The following is a 13,743-nucleotide window of genomic DNA, read 5'->3' as shown; positions in this document are numbered from 1 at the left end:
GCCAAACATTTCCCAGCAGTAAGTGACATCCCAAATTCAGCAGCTAAAAAGCAGCTATCCATAAAATCCACTAGGCTATGCCAGAAATGTCTTTCCAGGCCAAGTTTAAACTCATTATCTCTCTCTGGAAGGCTTAACAATCGAAAACAATTAGAGGGATATGTACTATATCACATTGTCAACTTTTTTCATTGACAAAACCAACATGGGGAGTTTCACAGGGCAAAGGCATAGAGAGGTCAATCACCATGTGCTATCATTTTTCTATTATTTATTTTTCTAACAAATGTTCAGTAAATCAAAATATACATGGGTAGAGGATTAAACAAAAGATTTGATTTAGCACCAACCAATCCTAGATGGCTTATTCAGTAGACATCACGGTACAGCCTGACTGTCATATCATGTCTAAGGAAATGCTGAGACATGACAGTGCATCTAGTAGATCATTATGGTGTTCTTCATATGTTACAGCAGCTGCCATTTTCTATGTCTCTCTGCCACATACAGCAAAAATGTCACAACAAGTATGCCTGTGAGTGCTTACAATCTAGAGGATGGGGGCAAGGTGGAGATAAGTGGGGAACAAGTGCATGTGGCAGGTATAGCATGGAGGTGAAGAAGACTGACATTGGAGTAGGGTTATAATCAGGGCTATTTTTCTGCAGGCTCCAGCAGGAACTGTGGCCCTTATTCTAGTTCACTCTTTCTGACAAAATATTTCTTAGATGGACAAAACCATGTGCACTGCAGGTGAGGCAGGTGTAAAACCCCACCCAAATCTAATTATCTCTGCACAAGTAACACCTGCCTCACCTGCAGTGCACATGGTTTTGTCCATCTAAGAAATATTTTGTCAGAAAGAGTGAACTAGAATAAGGGCCACAGTTCCTGCTCGAGCCTGCAGAAAAATAGCCCTGGTTATAATGAAGAGAGTTTAGAGAATGCTTCACAAAGTGGAGTGTATGTACAGTAGGTGAGAGTCTTGTTGGGCGAGGCTGGAAGAGCAATAAGTCAACATTTATTGAAAGTTTTTATATCATGTGATTTGCTAAATGGTATGAGATATATTATATTCTGTACAGCGTTCAGTTGTTATCGGGAAGCGAAATTTAGAAGATTTTCAAAACAGTAGGTTTGTTCTGTTCTGTTCTAATGTAAAATATCTGTGTGTAAATGAATGTATGCAATGAAATATAGAAAATAATCATGCAACATTTGCTAAACTAAATGAATTACTAGCTGTTATTCATGCACATACTGTTTAAGATTCAATACAGCATCCAACTGGGACATAAAGGGTCCACTGGAGAATGCCGTAATATAGGCCCATGCTAAGGATTATGGCAACCACAATGGCTTTTAGAACCATTATACAGCTAGCCTCCTTGATAAACAGTCTATGCATGATAATGTACCACATTAGTTACAGCAATTGACTTTTGGAATGACGCCATAGTATAGTATAATGTATAATTCAAGTGCACAGTATGACACCTTATAGCCATGGGCCTACCATGGGTCTCCCCTGTCACCCTGTGGACCAGTCCATCCCTGATTATATATAATATAATATAGTTCACTCTTTCTGACAAAATATTTCTTAGATGGACAAAACCATGTGCACTGCAGGTGTGCACTGCAGGTGAGGCAGGTGTTACTTGTGCAGAGATAATTAGATTTGGGTGGGGTTTTACACCTGCCTCACCTGCAGTGCACATGGTTTTGTCCATCTAAGAAATATTTTGTCAGAAAGAGTGAACTAGAATAAGGGCCACAGTTCCTGCTCGAGCCTGCAGAAAAATAACCCTGGTTATAATGAAGAGAGTTTAGAGAATGCTTCACAAAGTGGAGTGTATGTACAGTAGGTGAGAGTCTTGTTGGGCAAGGCTGGAAGAGCAATAAGTCAAAATTTATTGAAAGTTTTTATGTCATGTGATTTGCTAAATGGTATGAGATATATTATATTCTGTACAGCGTTCAGTTGTTATCGGGAAGCGAAATCTAGAAGATTTTCAAAACAGTAGGTTTGTTCTGTTCTGTTCTAATGTAAAATATCTGTGTGTAAATGAATGTATGCAATGAAATGGAGAAAATAATCATGCAGCATTTGCTAAACTAAATGAATTACTAGCTGTTATTCATGCACATACTGTTTAAGATTCAATACAGCGTCCAACTGGGACATAAAGGGCCCACTGGAGAATGCCGTAATATAGGCCCATGCTTAGGATTATGGCAACCACAATGGCTTTTAGAACCATTATACAGCTAGCCTCCTTGATAAACAGTCTATGCATGATAATGTACCACATTAGTTACAGCAATTGACTGTTGGAATGACGCCATAGTATAGTATAATGTATAATTCAAGTGCACAGTATGACACCTTATAGCCATGGGCCTACCATGGGTCTCCCCTGTCACCCTGTGGACCAGTCCAACCCTGATTATATATCACTGAACAAATAGGGGTTTTGTTTTTTTCAAATCAGCTAATATATGAATTTGATACATGATGCATATGGCTCACCTTGTGGAAGCTCCCATAGAAGAGTTTATTTATTTCTTCGCCAGTAAATGTTACTGTCTGAGTATCTCCAGAAGACCCCTTGTTGAAGAATGAAAGTGATTTCTTGGATCCTGGAGAAAGCGATAAGCAAAGATTTTGTTGTTCACTTTACATTCATGAACATACTAAAATAATGTTAAATGCACAAAAAATATTCATATTCAACTACAACATTATTATTTCCACATAAATCCATTTATAAAGCCACTTTCAGTGCATTAAAAGGTGTCTCTCTTTAAATATTTTCTCTTTGATTTTCCCAAAATCTCAATTTGAAACTTAGAGGCCGAATTCATCCCCACCCCCGATGTTCGGGGTTTGCGCATGTGCAAATATGCACATGTACAAAACCCAGGAGTGAGTTTCACACTCGCTGGGCCGCTTACTCCCAAAGGGGTGGGAAGGGGACGGGCAGGGGGCAGAAGCAGCCGTGTCAATGCCTGCTTGGGGCGGGCATTGGATGTCACATGACATCAGTGTCGGCGCATAGTGGGTGCTGGAAAAGTTAGTCCAGGGTGACTTTTCCTAGCGAAGGCACGAGAAATTATTTGATGGTGAGCATCATGATGATGTCAGCAAAAACGGACGTGGATTTCGAGAAACGGACGTGAATTCGACAATTCACGGCCGTTTCCAACAAATTGGATCTGACATATTTTAACATTGGATCTGTTTTGTCAAATGCCATCTTTAATGTTGCCGGAAACAGCAACATTGAATAAGCGGCAGATGCTATTTTCCCTGTCGGAAATAGTGCCCGACATTGAATACCGCCCATTGTGCTAGTTGCCAAGGAAATGTTCCAAAAACTGGCATTGACATTGAAAAGGTAACATTTAATTCTACCTTTCCTTCTAAAACAGCAGAACATTATAGTAGTTATTTAAAATGTAAATGAAACAAGACACTCTCTCTTTGATTTGGAAACATCATATCTGAAGTGGCAATTACTGGAACTAAATAACATTTTAAGCAAAGTTAAAATCATGAATTTCTCTGCTAATTAATTCAGAAATCTGAAAATGGACACAACTCATAAAAGTTCATGTACTGTACTCACCATCCAGGGTCACTCCAACCTGGGGCTTGTAACCCTTGTCTGTAACCTGCCATATAGAGAATGGCTCATTGGGAGTATCTGGCAGCAGGCGGAACAATAAGATGATAGTGTAGGAAGGTGGCAATCCTTCAGGATGCAGTTCTCTGTGTACAAATGTAAAATCTGTTACTAAGCTGCAGATTCTATATTCTTATATATGTCACCCAAAGAGTGACATTTACATAAAGATAACCGGAAATATTGTATTTTCTAATCAGTAACAGTATCAACGCTTCAAACATCTACAGTAAAAAGTCATTGGATAGTCCATTGTCTTATCATTCACAGCCGTGTGTCACCTTTAAATGTATTTGGAATTTTATTTATATGCAGTATGTATAGTATTATTTACAATGGCAGATGGACAGAAACATTGTGATCTTGGTGAAGTCATGTATATAATGCGATGTTCCAAAAGTTAAGCCCCGCCAGTGGCGGATTCAGGGGGGGGGGCACCCGGGCACGTGCCCCCCTGTCATTTATTTTGTAGATGAGGACCAGGGCTTTCCAACGAGCCCAGCCCCGTGTCTCTAGCCCCCCAGGAACCGGAGATATCGCCTGGCAAACCTGTAACGTTTTTTCCCCATAGGATAATATGGGACCCGTCAATTCCGACCCCCACCCGGTTCCGACGGCTGCCAGTTCCCGCCCTGGCATCACAGAAGCTTGTGGTTGATTTCATTCAATTCCAAATCGATGGGCCTTCAATATGATACCAGGCTGGTCCAAATCGGACAATCGATTCCAGAGATATTGCGTGTAAACCGCTTTTTTTATTTTTGAAATGTAATTTCATGGCTGTTCATGGTCTTTGAGGGCAGAATACTCTGGAACCAAACGTTCCAGTTTCACTGGACCAAAATCATTCAAAGCCCACTCAAAAGTTCTTCAATATAATACTTGTCTCATGTAAATGGGTCAGTTGGTTCCGAAGATATAGCCGGTTAAATGAGATAACTGGTTAAAGGGGGGAGGGGTGGTTTTCTCTCCCCCTCACACCAGAAAATGCAGGGACTAGGCTGGTGTAAAAGGGGCCAACCTGGGAATGCATTTTCTGGTGTGAAAGTGGTATTATTTCAAATAACCGGTACTTGCAGTCCTCTGAATACAGCCAGGCTCTGCCACTATCAGTGGCTATCACTTCTGCTGTCCCCCATTTACCACGAGCATGTATTCCCCCTTGGCAATGAGCATGTAATCCCACATGGCAACGAGCATGGAACCTCTGGCAATGAGCATGGAACCCTTGGCAATGAGCATGTAGAGAAGCAGCACTTATGTAGCATAACTTTTAATAGGCATTATGGTGTTTGGCATAACACATAATGGACATAATGGCGTGTAACTTAACGTGTAATGGATATTATGGTGTAAATGTTTAATGCAAGCCTTTGGTGGACAATGTCCTTGTTTATGAAGTGTATTGTGAATTTTGGCTTAATCTGTGTGGCATTATGTGAATTCTGGCTCAATCCATGTGGCATTATGTGAATTTTGTCTCAATCCGTGTCGCATTATGTGAATTTTGGCTCAATCCATGTGGCATTATGGGAATTTTGGCTCAATCCGTGTGGCATTATGTGAATTTTTTCCCAATCCGTGTTGCATTATGTGAATTTTGGCTCAATCCGTGTGGCATTATGGGAATTTTGGCTCAATCCGTGTGGCATTATGTGAATTTTTTCCCAATCCGTGTTGCATTATGTGAATTTTGGCTCAATCCGTGTGGCATTATGTGAATTTTGGCTCAATCCGTGTGGCATTATGTGAATTTTGGCTCAATCCGTGTGGCATTATGTGAATTTTGACACAATCCATTTGGCATTATGTGAATTTTGGCTCAATCCGTGTGTGTTATTATGTAAATTTTGGCTCAATCCATGTGGCATTATGTGAATTTTGACACAATCCATGTGGCATTATTTGAATTTTGGCTCAATCCATGTGGCATTATGTCAATTTTGGCTCATTCCATTTGGCATCATGTGTAAGGGGCAAGTATAATGGGGTCTAGTATTTTGTTGCATAATGTGTAGAAGTTGTATATGGTGTTGACACGCCCCCTGTTGATTGGCCACACACCCTTTTCTGGAGCGCGCCTTTGGTGCGCGCACAACTACATCCTTCACTTTTGTCGCCATGGTGGGCCTGCGTACTTTAAATGCCAGGGCCTATTTTTAATTCCATTCCCACCCTCTCCTGCTGCTCTCTAAACATGTACACTGGCACCACTAACACCGCCCCTCCCCCACCCAAACCCTTTTTTATCATGGTGCCCCCCCTGTCATTTTATCCTGGATCCGCCCCTGAGCCCCGCCAACACAGATATCGACGGGGACCCGGCATGGAGGCCGGCATCGGTAAGTGCATACACACTTACTGATGCCGATGGGGAAAGTGAGCAATGGTGAGGTTATTAGTAGTCTACAAATATAACTCAAGATCTCAATTATAAACTGATAAATGTTGGGATAATCAGAGATAAATAAAGGCAGAGCTGAGACATAACCAGTAACAGTAGCTCAGAGTGAAGTTTGGGACAGTAGAAAGGGTGCACGGATATGAGTAATAAAGCTGGGAGGTATTGTAGATAGACTTTAGTAAATTGCTGAGTTTCCAGAGTATGTAAATTAATTTAAAACAAAAAAAACAATTGAGGGAAGGTTTATCGAAGGTTAGAGTAAGATAAAGTGAAGAGAGATAAAGTAGCCGTCAATCTAATTACATGTTACAGGCTGTTTTTGAAAAACAAGATCTGATTGGTTTGTATTTACTCTTTGCCAAATCTCCCCTGTTATAACTATATAGTCAGCACATTGTCCAGTGCAATCATTTTATTTTGGTCTATCGGTTGACCTGGCAGAAGAGTTGGGCCACAAACTCACTTTGGATAAGGTATAAACGCATTATACTTTAGTTTTGTGTGGAGATAGTGTGAATAGAGAACCCAATGCAATCCGACACAAATGTACTGTACAACAAACATGCAGAGCACAGATGGCACGAAGTCAGATTAAGGCCATAGGTGCAGTACAGAAAAATAACAATGTTACCCACTGTCTCACCCATCATGTTGTACTATCAATGTTCCAGAAGGTAAGGTATAACTCCATACATGTAAATAGCACATTTACTTACGAGGTAGGTACAGAGAGGAAGGCATCTTTCTGAATATTATATGCAGGGAAGCTATTGAGAGAACCGGGCTGCATGGAAACACCTTTGACTGATGCAAAAGACTTCTCTGTGAGGTTGTATGCTTCCAGCATCCTGAAGCCTTGAGAGAACCATAAGTGTAAGTACACTGCCCAAAGACTATGTACTCCAATAGGTCTATGACAGTATACAAAAAAGACACTTACCTGGTGAGGTGTATCCATCGAGGTAAATAAGTGGACAGGCTAGAAAAGAAACATTCAAAATGTTATACACAGCAAAGCATACATCGTACATCTCTAAATGTATAACAAATAATATAGTTATTACATAAATAAATGATTAGACATTATAATGGTATTCCAGCCTCCCATAAACACAAAGCATGACATAGATAACGTGATGTTCCTCTTGGGTTTATGCTTATTGCTAACACTCTATATAGTTATTAGAAACGTAATATTGGTCATTATGCAAATGGAAGCTATGATTACATAAGGACACAAAGTGTTCTTGTTACTGGCACTTATTTCCAGATGTGTCATTTATTATGACGTTGGGTTTAATAAAAGTTTTTTTGGCATGTTTGAAATTCCTAGAAGAAAAGCTCAACTTTCAAATGGGCGCTGACATTGTAACATTCCTTTGGCGTGTGCTTAGGAGAAAGGTCAGCGTGACCCTATTCATTTGTAATTGAACTATTGATTCAAATGTTTTTTAGGATTTCTGTCTGTTCGTCTAATCTGCAGCCTAATTCAAAAGGATAATATGTTTCTAAGGCGGCGCAAGTAAAGAAAATAAACTTCACATCTGGCACTGTCAAATTGTTCAACCTATTTTGAAGCAAGCAGCCCTCAACAAACAGCTAAAACTGTCAAGGAAAGCGTAATTAATACCATAACAATTCAGCAAATTCATTTTAGAATACATTTTCATTGAAGAATAATAATGTGTAAGAAAGGCCTGATTGTTATATACATATACATTTATGCAGCCACCTTTCCATACAACTGTGACAGCATACTTATACCCCTTCCACACTGCAATGAATATCCCAGGTTATGGCATGAGAACGTACAACAATCCAGTGTGAAAGCACCATGTTGAACTATGCTGGGTCCAATGACCCAGCATTTCAACTTGATGCGACCTGGCACCCTTTCACACCATAGGAAGAGCTAGTGTTTGGAGAGTAAATCATCTCCAAGCACCAGGACAGGAACCTCGTGGTGTTGTCACCAATCCAGCAATAACATTGGTCTGGCCACCAATTTTAATGGAATCTTGGACATGTTGGACCTTGGAAGGACCCATGTACAGAATCCCTGGTGCAACCCAGAATGGCGATGTGAGAGGGGGTATTACTTGCTTATGCTAATCAAGAATCTGCCAGTGTATTCTGTACATAAACGCATCTGCATGAGGAATGCCATCCTGCCCACTATTTTTCATCTGCAGCCCTAACCATTGGGTGTAATTTTTGTTTCTACAATGGGTGCAATGTGTGCAGTACACACAGGCCACTGACTCTTACACTGCACTCATGTTTTATTACTTACCTTTCTGGAGTCCCACGTCACAACTGCAGCCATGGTATTAAATTGACAATAACCCATACCAAATAATATTGAGCACCCAGACCAGCCTCTCCAAGTTTGAGTGGACATAAGTATAAGATGTCCTCTCACAGAAAATACAAACACATGTGGTGGACATGTACAGTTTAATTGGGTAGATAAATAGGGTTTGACTATTTACAAGACTGCAAGCTTTAACAAAATCTATGCAAAAGTCAAATTTGTGCTTATGTTTTATTACTGTACATTGATGATCAGTGGTCTGTTGAGGAATTGGGGGAAAAAAGCATATTAATAAATCCCCAACTCTTCAATCCATATTATCTTTTGGTTAGAATTGGCTAATGAAAGATCTACAGTATGTTGTATTTCTCCCATGCCCTGACCCAGCCATCAGCACCTAGAGGTACTTACTGTACCAGATGTATTTCAATTTCTCCTAATTTATCTTTAAATAATTCAGTTATTCCTGGAGTAAATGTTTCTTGGTTCTTAAGATCATTCAGACATTAAGTCAATGTTTTACCAAAGCCCTTGCCATTGTGTAGACAAGCATGGAATTCTGTTAGAGAGAAAAGTTAGTTTGGTGACTTACTTGAGGTTGCTGTCTCACACACAAAGGTAATGAGATTATCTTCAATCTTCTCAAAGGCATCAAAGTCATCAACGATAAAAACATGGCGCTCACTTGGTTTGCTGCCAATATTTCTAAGCTCATTGTAATCCACATCGGCCACTCCAATCACAAAGACGCTAAAACCTGAAAATGACACAAGGTGTTGGACCCATCAGCAAATTCCTTCCAATAAGAACTAGCAAACATGCCTCCTCTCCTCACTCACTAGTCGGTATGCTGCTTGTGAATTGTTAGATTGGAAGAGATTGGCTCACTGACAAGAATATTTTATAGTTTTACAGTACAGAGTATACAAATGGTACTCAGCAGTATACAATGCAAAGGAGATGCTGAATTGTTATCATTGTACTTATCGAGTATGTCATCTTAAATAAGACTACAGCAGTAACTTTAAGGAGCTACATTTTGTATATAGGATTAGTTCATATGTAACTACAATATGCGGTATATTGAGGGTTCTAAAGCTTTTGTAAAACAAAACTTTTGGGACAAAAGTACATTTTCTTTAGCTATTAGATGCATATAAAATGTTATACTATTCCACTTATGGGACTTTCAAGTTGCAGCCTTGTGACATGATATGATCACAAAATGTATCAATGGCCTCTACTAGGCATTTATTATAAACTATAGGTTACAATGTCTCATATCTGTATGGAATTCCTCCACTGTTACTTTGAATAGACAAGCTCACCAGAGTGCTGGATATCCATGGCAGACTTCTTTACATCATCCTGAGACCTTCCATCTGTCACTACTACCAGCACCTTGGGAACAGATCTTCTCATTCCATTTTCAAAAGTTAAAACCTTATCACGGACAAACTTCAGTGCCTTTCCTGTAACCAAATAATTCATGTAGGGGTCATACTGTGTACTTGCCGCACCTAGATTAACTGTTCTTTATTCTGTCAGTATACACTACGCCTTTACATGGAGTCCATTAAAATAGTGCACACACTTTGTCACAAATAAACCAATGTAATTCAAATGAATAAATCAATACATGTCTGCAGTAGTAGAGGTGGTAATAATGCATGATCACAGTAAAGGTGTACAAATTGTGTGTATACAGTACAACACCTGTTTTTGTATTTCCTCCCTTGTATCGGACATTAGAAAGTGCTCCCAGGGCTTGAGATTTGTCAGCATAAGTATTCAGCTTGAACTCAGTTTGCGCATCATCACTGAACTGCACGAATGAAACCTGTAGGAATTCCCAGAATGTGAATAATGTGAATTATTTTTGATATACTATATGTATAACCTAATGTATTATGAATATGGATTCAAACTGCATATTGTATTTACATTAATGTATACGAATATTAGGGAAGGGTGCAAACTGATAGAGCACTGAATAATGCATCCCCACTGACTAATGCATGTACCACTGTCCAACTATCCTAGTGGGTGTTTAGTTGTGGCACATTCATTTTTCCCTTACACCTTCTATAAAAATATTTCTAATAAAGTATAAAATGCCAATCTATAGAGTGTGTGTTGTCAGGGCCATCTTAATGTATAGGCAGACTGGGCAGCTGTCCAGGGCCCCACAATTCTAGTGTCTTTAAGCAGGGAAGGGTGGTGTCAACATGATCGGAATGGCAAGACCATTTTATCTATCTGCTTTCTAGCCAGCTGCCAGAGAGTTAGTGTCAGCATGCAGATTGGTGGATGGCTGGAGCTATCTACCAATCAGAGAACTGACAGTCATTCACTGTTTGGATGCCTTGCAGAACTGGTGGAGGGCATGTTATAATTATGTTTGCTTAGTTCCCATGAATAGGTGTGCTTTGCCCATGGGCTGCAATTCTATTAGGACGTCCCTGTGAGTTCTAGCTAGCGCTGCCCAAATATATGAGTACTGTAAATAGACATAGTGAAGCTAGCTAAATTCCCTGCTGCCATGAGCCTTCTCATCATCTTTATCCATGGAATGGTCATATTTGGGAAAAAAGGGAATACCAAATGTTGGGTTTAAAATAAGAAATAACCCATTTTCTGAGAAATGGAATGGAGAGCATTAATAATACTGACTAGTATAATGAACTATACCAAGGGCAAAACACTGCAAAGCATTTCTAACACTCAGACAATTTCTTTGCAGTACTATCACAAAACATATCTCAAAGTAATTTAACTAACAAACAATCTCACCTGGATGCCAGCAGGATTGATAACATCAAAAGCTCCAATGGTATTAAAAATAAATTGACGGACTTTATTAAAGTTATCATCTCCGATACTCCAGGAACTGTCAATCAGGAACACTATATCTGCTTTTGCCCCTTTGCATACTAAAATACACAAATAGGAATAATTTATGTTAATGATTTTGTTGCTTGCCTATAATAGCAATGTTTGCAACATCAGGAGACTGGTAAAGATGAAAGGCAAAGATTTAGGAAAATAGCCTTAAGAACTTAAAACATAAATCTATGTTAGCTGGCATGGCAGTCAACCTATGCAATATGCCAGTATGGTAAACTGCACTGGGGAATGGCAGTGCTACAGTGTTTGTAAGCCAAGTGGTGAACTTCTATGTGCCAAGTTTAATAATAGTTACAAAGTCTGCTGTTTACTTACATATTTTAGATCTATATATTAATAATCTGCACATGTAGAAAAGTGAAAGTATAACTATGTTATAAATGTAAACATAAAAGCAACAGGTCCGTTGTATCCATGACTTACCTTCACGGGCTGGAGGTATTGTCGGAGGTGGAGGCGGTGCAGGAGGCTCAGTAGGTGATTCTGTTGGTTTTATCACTATGGTAAAATAACACATTTATTAGATATGGTAGTGTCATACTAGAACATCATTATTATTACTTATTAGTCATAACTAAACATATTAAAACATTTCATAGAAAGATTGAGATATACTATTAACATGTAATATAAGTTGATGTATATTGTCCTACATAATACCAACATGAACAAACACATTTCCAAGGTTTGTCTCTTCACATTTTATACAAAGTAACACAAAACAAAGCTTTCTGTACTACAGAAACACAGGACACATTAAAGCCACTAAAATTTTCATACTTTGTAATTACACAAAATGTGTGACCAGATAAACCCAAGTGGAACAGTTGTAGAGGAAATAAGGGCTAAACATCAGAGACCAGTAGAGGGAAATAAGGAGACACGACTAAAGAACCAACTCTAATTTTAGATATACTGTAGCCATCTCATCTTCATGATGCCACCAAGGCTTGGAGTTTGAGGATGTGCACTGCTTCCTCTAAATTACTTTTTAAAATATATATAAATCCTTCACTTACAAGTACGTTCTTTTGTTGAAACTCCTCTGCCCTCAAGGTTTGGTGTCTGCACATAAACGGTAGCTGTATAGTCAGAGTCAGGATTCAGTCCAGTAAAACAGTGTGACGACTGTGATCCAGTCACTGTTATTTCTTGCCCACGGGATCCTGTCAATCCACATCATAACAAATAAATAATCTTAGTATTTGGTAAAGAAAAATACAGTATAATGTGATATCACTACAGTATATTAGCATTAGAATGAATAAAGCAAAATTATAATAAAACTAGAACTCATGAGTATGTGTAACCACTCTATCAGCCTGTATCAATATGAGATAGTACACATAAACAGGCTTAAATATTAAGGTGAGACAAAAGAGCCAGATACTGTAGACTATAGAAACATAACAGATTTGCCACTACTCTAAACCACAACCATATCTCAGATTGTTATAATACAAATGGCTAAGTAGTAGGTGACAATATGGGGCACATGGAGCATTGCAGAGTCCATTGTGCTGAATTAACTTTGATTAGTTTGCACTGTATACGAGTGATTAATAAGGACATAAGTAACTCAGCGGCTTCTCCACTTGTGGCTGGATTTTTATAAAACAATGATTGCATGAAGCCTAAGATTAGTTATTGTGTGTTGAGGGCATTTAGACAGAAATGTGTGCACCCAGCGATTGAAGACAGATCTTTCGCAATAGGGCTGGTGTAAGTGCTATAGGATAGTGATGAATACTATGAATGAACCACATGCTTTATAAACTACAGGATTTGGTCAGCAACCACATCAACTGTTAGTTTTGAACATGGTTTACAAAATATTGCTCATTTATTTTAAGTCACTTAATTATCAGTGCTTCAGAAAATCTGATATGGTAGAAATATAAGATTTGGCGGGTTATTCAATCTGGGTCATAACCGTCGATCCATCCCGACAGCCGTGACCCTGGCCCGTTTTTGTTTTGCTCGACAGTATATCGCCAGGTGGGATTCAATGTCTCACCTGCTGATCGTCGAAAAGGGGGCGTGACCACACAAACAGCCGTGGATTGTTGAGATTCATCTGTGATCACAACAATTCACGGCCCTTATCAACAAAATGGGCCCGCCAGTTGTGCCCGTTCTGTCGATCTGCCTCTTCAATGCTGTCGAACAAGACAGCATTGAACAGGCGCCTGCAGCTATTTTTGCCGTCGGAAATAGAAGCGGGGATTGAATACCCCCTTAATCCGCATGCAGAAAAGTAAATAACAATGTATGCAAATCATCTTTTTATCAATGTGGATGATATATGAATTTGGAGGAAATTATGAATAAACTTTAAAAATATTGTTGTAAGTCTTGTTGGAAGATTGATCATTTAAAGATCTTGCAAAGTGGTCTGTGCTATGGGTCCACTAAGAGAACTTCAAAAT

General features: G+C 39.2%; 1 protein-coding gene across 5 annotated transcripts in view; it reads right to left on the bottom strand.

Annotated features, from left to right (window-relative positions):
- The window catches only part of COL12A1 (collagen type XII alpha 1 chain), a 167,054-nt gene that overhangs the window by 43,148 nt on the left and 110,163 nt on the right, over positions 1 to 13,743 (bottom strand). For all 5 annotated transcript variants that reach the window (XM_083177194.1, XM_083177191.1, XM_083177193.1 and 2 more), the window contains 10 exons: positions 12,334 to 12,480; positions 11,738 to 11,812; positions 11,201 to 11,340; positions 10,124 to 10,247; positions 9,736 to 9,879; positions 9,000 to 9,164; positions 7,034 to 7,072; positions 6,810 to 6,948; positions 3,633 to 3,775; positions 2,534 to 2,643 (listed from right to left, as the gene is read on the bottom strand). In XM_083177194.1, the coding sequence (XP_083033320.1) occupies positions 2,534 to 2,643; positions 3,633 to 3,775; positions 6,810 to 6,948; positions 7,034 to 7,072; positions 9,000 to 9,164; positions 9,736 to 9,879; positions 10,124 to 10,247; positions 11,201 to 11,340; positions 11,738 to 11,812; positions 12,334 to 12,480 (1,226 nt within the window). The remainder of the gene's footprint in view (positions 1 to 2,533; positions 2,644 to 3,632; positions 3,776 to 6,809; positions 6,949 to 7,033; positions 7,073 to 8,999; positions 9,165 to 9,735; positions 9,880 to 10,123; positions 10,248 to 11,200; positions 11,341 to 11,737; positions 11,813 to 12,333; positions 12,481 to 13,743) is intronic.

Source organism: Crinia signifera, chromosome 3 (assembly GCF_055691185.1).
Source record: "Crinia signifera chromosome 3, ASM5569118v1, whole genome shotgun sequence".
In the NCBI taxonomy this organism is placed as follows: Eukaryota; Metazoa; Chordata; class Amphibia; order Anura; family Myobatrachidae; genus Crinia; species Crinia signifera.
The sequence above is the reverse complement of the archived record's forward strand: the minus strand, read 5'-3'. Positions and strand labels throughout refer to the sequence as shown.